This window comes from Trichoplusia ni, unplaced genomic scaffold (genome assembly GCF_003590095.1).
Source record: "Trichoplusia ni isolate ovarian cell line Hi5 unplaced genomic scaffold, tn1 tig00002984, whole genome shotgun sequence".
Lineage (NCBI taxonomy): Eukaryota > Metazoa > Arthropoda > Insecta > Lepidoptera > Noctuidae > Trichoplusia > Trichoplusia ni.
In genome coordinates this window covers 27,711-34,658 of record NW_020800313.1, presented here as the reverse complement: position 1 = coordinate 34,658, position 6,948 = coordinate 27,711, and the positions used below count along the sequence as shown (strand labels likewise).

The 6,948-nt window shown below is 35.9% G+C and overlaps 1 protein-coding gene across 1 annotated transcript in view; it reads right to left on the bottom strand.

Moving 5' to 3' along the window:
• The window catches only part of LOC113507633 (actin cytoskeleton-regulatory complex protein pan1), a 70,699-nt gene that overhangs the window by 49,505 nt on the left and 14,246 nt on the right, over positions 1-6,948 (bottom strand). Inside the window, exon 2 of the mRNA XM_026890519.1 lies at positions 2-518. Within this exon, the coding sequence (XP_026746320.1) occupies positions 2-169 (168 nt within the window). The 5' untranslated portion in view covers positions 170-518. The remainder of the gene's footprint in view (position 1; positions 519-6,948) is intronic.

Here is a 6,948-nt window from a genome sequence, read left to right as displayed (position 1 = left end):
CGATTTTGGTGTTGAGGTGCATAAGCTCGCGCTCGGTGACGCGGCGCCGCGCGGTCTCCATTTGCTGCTGGCGGTACTGGTTGTACTTATACAGCAAATACATTCCGGGCAGGGCCAACACCACGAACGGTCGCATCAAGCTTGACGACGTCGGCGCGCGTTGCGGCATCTTCTTATTAACATTATTTAATTTATTTCACAGCTATGCACTTCTGTCGTCGATTGTACGCTGCGAAGCGATAAGGCTTGAATATTCTTGTTTTAATTGAAACTTTATGACTCCCGTTTTAGAGATCATTTTGGATTGTTGTTTTAACGGTTACAGTCACGCCACATTTTACATTAAAGTTACATTAAAATATGGAAGATTTTATTTTTAACAATAGAACTATGGCTATACTTAAGCACTTTAAATAGCGTCACTACGGGGTTTCTACGTTTTAACGAATTATTGCTTTATTAATAGACCTATTTATTTACACAGCGATCTTCTAGGACGAGCCGATCATGGTTACTATCTGAAACAAATGAAACACGCATTAAAACACCTATTAAAGATAACTATTCTATTACAGAGGTAGATAAAATGCTATTAAAAGAACAACAGTTATTCATGTTACTTGAAGCATACAATATCTTATCTTAAAATCGACTTTAAAAAAACGAATGTATTCATAATGAACCTTTTTAAACATGCTATGATAAAGTTAAACATAAATTCCGATTATAAGTCCAAGGTATTTCATATTTCAGGCCGCATAAGCTTCGGCAGCTACTTGTGCATATGAATCAGGTCTGTCGGACGCGCGCTTGCATACTGTTTCACTAATTAAGCCTACCGCACGAATATCTCGCTGATTACGTTTGTTCTACTAACAAATACTTTGAATAATGTATTGTTTTTGTGAGTTTGTTTATTTTATAGGTAAGATTGTTGTTTTTTTTTAATTATTGCCGTATAAAGTATTTGAGGCGAAGGGAAAATACAGAGACAAGAAAAAAAGGGAAGAAAATATATAAGCACTCATTATAATGTTCGCTCGCTATAATCATCATCATCATAATCCACAGAATCTGTTCTCTCCTTTCTCATAAAAAAAAAACATTTTTTTGAAACAGAATCGTTGTTTAGGCTGGTATATTTCAGATAATCAACTCTAGACGTAACAAAGTACAATGACAACTGAACAATAAATAAAACTATCCATTTCCAAAACAACCACAAATGCCGAACAATTTCCAATTAACGCCATCAATGTACTAGGGTATGATAAACGAGGCGGTGGTCGATAATATTGCACGAGCAATGTTGCCGATGGTCCGAAACAACTAATAACCGTGGGAGGCCAATGAGCCGATTGATAGCTTCCTCCTGGGACCAATGTGGACACTCTAATAGGTTATTTTCCTCGTATCAACGACTATAAATGTTCGTTATGCGGTATTTAATAGCGGCCGTGTAATCGGAGGAAAATGAAAGGTGATTTTGAGAATGGAACGGTTTTGGAGGTATCGTTGTATTTGATGTCAGCTTATGTTGCTGTAACTTCTTGTTTTTAGTAGCTCTGTATCTATTAATAATATCTACTGTTTAATTATCTGTTAAATGTAACAATATTTAATTAGGTACTAAGATAGAGACTAGTGTCTGTGATAGGTAAAAGCTGTGCTACGGAATACCGGGCTCGGGACCCGGCGCATCCGGAAAGAGAAAATTGTTTATATTATTAAGAGAGTGTGAAATTAAAATATCTTTACTTTTTACACAAGTATGTAGTGAAAATCAAGATCAAATCCTTTACCTACCTAAACATAAGGAACTATAACTTTCAATTAATAAAGACTGATAGGAGAAAATTTGAGGAAAATACATTACAGTAATGAAGCAAAATGATTTACCATTAAACTCTGTGTAAAGATACAAAATATATTTTCCTAAAAATAGCTCTCGTAATTTTATAACAAGCTAAATTGCATTTCCCGGCTACACGCAGCGATGGCTGGCTTATTAGTTTCTGACGTTGGCAGACAATAAAGTTTCATAAAGTGCTCTTATCAATTACTATAGGTACTAAAGCATACAACGAAACTGCCAACAAAATATAATATATGTCGTTATTATTATTCTTTTACTCTTAATCAATCCAACTTTGGAGATATTGTTCTAAAATCCTAAATCCTTACAGCTTGCTTCGACATTGAAAGCAATCAGATTCATATATGGCATAAGAATTTGTCAATAGTTTCCAAAATTTAATTACAGAATGTGACAACGGTAAGGCCTTTAAATTCCCCGAAGATTAATTCGTTATTGGGATTGGCAGGTGCACTTGAAACAGAAACATTGCTCTAAATATAATATGGATTATTTGCAAAACTGTTGTTCTATAGGTACCTACACATTCAAGAAAGTAGGCAATTTGTTCATGATATCACAGGCCGTGTATTTTCAATAGCACATTTTTGTAAATCGCTCCGTATAATAAATTCTTTTGTATTTTACTTTTCAATTCATGGAATATAATACTCATTATACACTTTAAATTAGATGGACATAAGGTTGCGTTCCGTGTAAGGTATATTTCACATTAGAATTGACGTACTTATTAAACTTTAGAAATAAGTTCCCGAATTCAATATTAATACAGTTCAAACGATTGAAATACAACTCTACAATATAACAACGATAAATCACAATCGTTCTTCAAATACAATTGATTTCAATTGATAGAATATTTGAAGCGTTTCATTCCGGGATCGGGCTTCGGCATCCAGAACGAAATTCGTGAAACAATGAGTTGTCCAAATACGCACTGACGTCGTGCAATCTACGGGCGACAAATACTGGTGGGTGCTACGGAATGTACAATATTTAACTGAATAACATTTAAATTAAATTGGAGCTTCATTGAAATTTATTGCAGCTAGTGTAAATATTCCAATTTTGGTTTTAAACGCCATAGATATTTATGCCATATTTCGAACAATGTCGTGCCCAAAGTTATTGTCACGAAAAACACACATTTTGGCAGTCCACTTTAAATTGGGGACAAACACTTCCAAAACCAACAAATATTTGATCCTTACTCAGGACGGAGGAAAAGAAAATATTATCAAAAAATATTATCCGTCAAAATAAATGTGGGTCTATAAGGCATAAGTGAAAGGGACTCATCCTTTTTGCGACTTCACATTTACGCACGAATTTCTCCAAACTGCGGCTCCTTTGCCACTCGACATTGATCAGTTACGTCACATACAATCGAAAATATCGAACGGCTCTTAAGAGCCGAGATTCATAGTATCGGTATAAGTCGGTACCAGTCCACAGTATCGACGTGATCGGTACAGAGCACGAACACTCCGATAGACAAGCGACATCTTGTATTGTACAGATTGTACTCAATGGGAGGAAAGTCCATTGTGGTGGGTACTCGTAATCAAAAATATTTTGGGAGGATTAAACGAGACGAAAATATCTATTGTGTCAAGTTTTGTCTGACTTCAAAGAAAAAGGTGCCTTGTCCGATTTGTATTTAAGTCTGTTATTGATTTTGTCAATATTCTCACGCGGTTTCAAGGATTCTGTTTCAAGTATCAAATCTTATGTCACTTGAACTTTGCTTGGTGTAAATTTAAAGATATACAAGTTAATTCATTTATTTATATCAATAGCATTGGATCCGTTATAATGCGACCTGTTTTTTGGCTAATGAATGACTCTATAGGTCTATTAGACAATGGTGTCAATGTTCTGGGCAAGCTGACAATTGTGCCGAGGATTTTTGATCATACTTTAACGTTTCTATTCCTGTCTTCGAGAGCATGTAATATTATAGCTTTACGAAAGCTCTTACTGAAATCATTTTTTTAGAAAAGACTCTACATAGTTTTTGTTGCAAACTTTTTTGTGAAGATGATATCTACATTAAAAAAAAAACTAGCGCTCCCTTAAAATCATCTTACAACTGTTCCGTCTCGAAAACTCGAATACAAGCTAAACAATGGGCCCCGGTTGCAATTCTTAAACATTTGACAAATGACCTCCCACACCGGTTCTCATCTAAACTGAAAACACGAAGGCTACCCTTTGTTATTCGACCCAAACGGCCTTCATTTAAACGGTCGTGCAATTTGTATTCGAGGAAAGCCTTTCTATAGTTAATGTAATTACAATAAATCCGTAAAACAGAGAATATAGAACGTGATCAGTCGGAATCTTTACTAGAAAAGTAATGAGCTGAGAATATTCTGAGCGGCTTCCAATATTGCGCTCTTTCCAACTCGTGGCTACTCGATTTCCTACTTCAGTCGAATAATCTTTAGTTTTGATCGAATAGTTTCTTCTTGAGTCAAGAGTCTGGAGCTACTTTAGCGCTGATGTTTTTTTGTTTCCTGAATATGTTACCAAGAGGGCTCTAAATTAAATGCAACATAATTTCCTTATTTTCTTATGCAATTAAACTCTGGTATGTTGTATGGTACCTGATCTACGTTTGATAAGCAGCATATTATAACATCTGGTATATTATTTTGCAGTAGGTACTGATCATATCCTCATAAGTTTTCAAATTCAAATGTCAACCGAATATTACAAGCGAATCCAATACCAATAGATTATTTCCTGAGTGTTTCAAAGTTCAAATGGCTGTAAGGTTTCAGTGTGTGGTTCAAACGAGCCGACATCGTCACAGCGCCGGCATCGAGATGGCTCTCAGCTGATTGAGCCGCGGGATAACAGCCGTGTAACAAGCTTAAGCCGAGAACAGCCAAGGACTATTTACGTTGGTACCGTAATACTTCATTTTAGAGCTTTTAGCGATCGATTTCGTGATTTTAATGAGGTTTGAAGGGGGATAGAACGTTGGAGTTGCTCCTTAATAATGAGCGTAACAAGAGGCTTGCGGAAACGGCTTTGTTAAATAATAATAAATACCGTACAGAGTAAACATTTACAACGAATTAAGATGTTTTACATGAAAATTACTTTTTGTCTTACTGCTGCCATGCTGGGCCAATTGGGATAGTACAGTTAGGGATGATCTATGATGAGGTATTTAAATTATTAAATGCTCGTATAAACATGGAAGAAATTCGTTCTTTGTAATGTAAATATAATATCAGGAGGGTAGTAACAATTGACGATCATTACACAATATTGAACACAGCGGAACATAATCATAACGACCACTAATTCGCCTGAAAAAAGGAAACAAACGAAAGTTTGAAGAAAAACCTTGAACAAATACCTCGACGTCATTAACGAACGCAGTTCCTTCAAGTTTAATCACAAAATTAATGCCATGTATGGTCACAAATGCTTTTAATCAAAACTCGAAGTTAATTGGCCTTTAACTCCCTTGTGTGCAAAACAAAATGAGGTTTTTTACCTATTAATATGTAAATACATTGACCTTTATTAATACTGGGGCCTACCTCCACCTCTTAAAGTAACGCCATTGTATTAGTGGAGGCTTGTTAGCCAGCCAGTAAAAAGACGCTCCTTTTCAACATCTGTTATGATCCTACTATCCTTCTAATAAAACGTGAAAGGCTGTTTTTTATGGATGTATGGATGTTTGTTACTCTTTCACCCGAAAACCACTGAACGGATTGAGACGGAACTTGGTACACAGATAGTTTATAAAAAGGATTAACACATAGTTCTTATCCCAATTTTTTGCTCCCGTGGGATCGGAGGGTCGTGGTCAACAGCTAGTATTAAAGATAAGATCTCTAGTCTCGGTCTATGAAGGATTGCAACACATTGCCATACACCGACACAAAAATGCGGATGACGTCGCACGGCAGTTTAAGTAGTCTGTAAGAGTATGACACTACCTGTTCCCCTGAGGGTCCAGTTTAAATGAGGATTAAAACGCCGTACCAAAAAAAAAAACCATCTGCTCTGGCGATTGTTACCAACTTCTAAATTCTACATACAAACCGCCATATTGGTTCTGCGAGAATTCAAAGTTTAGTAGTAAGCATCCTTAGAACTAATATTTGACAGCAAACTTCAGCCATAATAATATTATGCAGTCTAATAACTTCACTGGACGCAGACGGGGCAGTTCAAATCAAATGGAAACTGTCATTTTGTAAGGAATATCCAGTCCAGCGTATTTTAATAGAGGTCAGTGGCACAATTGCTTGCTTAGTTCTTGTTTTGTTTTTGAGGTTTTAATGCCAGGCTTTATTCGGTTTGCTACCAATCCTCCGGTATTATAAACTTAATACGCTGATTATATTTTTGATAATTATTTTTTTTTTCAACTGCTTATTTGATTACAAGTTTAAATTTTTCATTATTATTATTTTTGAAATCAGGTTCATTTAATTTCTACCCGTTCGTAATTCCAAACAACTATATTTTTTCTTATCCTTTTATAACAAGGGTCTTCACTTCCATTTTTCTCCGTTACCTATTATGACTGATCATTGTAAAGCTTCTTTTAACTTTCGGTCTCTGACAATCCATGTCTCTTTTATTCTGCCTTTTCTTTTTCGGCTCTTACAACTCTGTTCCTGGCAGTACTTAGTATTTTTTTCCTCTGAATACGTAGTTTGATAAGTTGTGGAAAAGAGACAACGCTCTACTCAACGCCGTATTCCGTCTCGTTTCCACAACTGCTACAGTCTTACTTTGGAGTTAGGCCCGAGTTCATATATCAACATATTACCTCATTTAATATTCAAGTCAGTGGTACATATTTGACTTTGGCTTGAGTTACTGAAAACCCGTTATTCCCCGTAGAGTTACAAATTTAAGAAGTTTGCGGGCTTCGCAAAATGCTTAAGTGCCTGTCAACTTTACGGGAATTGATCACAAGTATATGGCCTACCCATCTACCAGTTCACTTATTTCATCGGTAAACGGTAAACGGGCTATTAACGAGTGCTGTGTAGTTTCTTTCAAGTTCGCAAGAGCAATTTACTGCGCTTAAA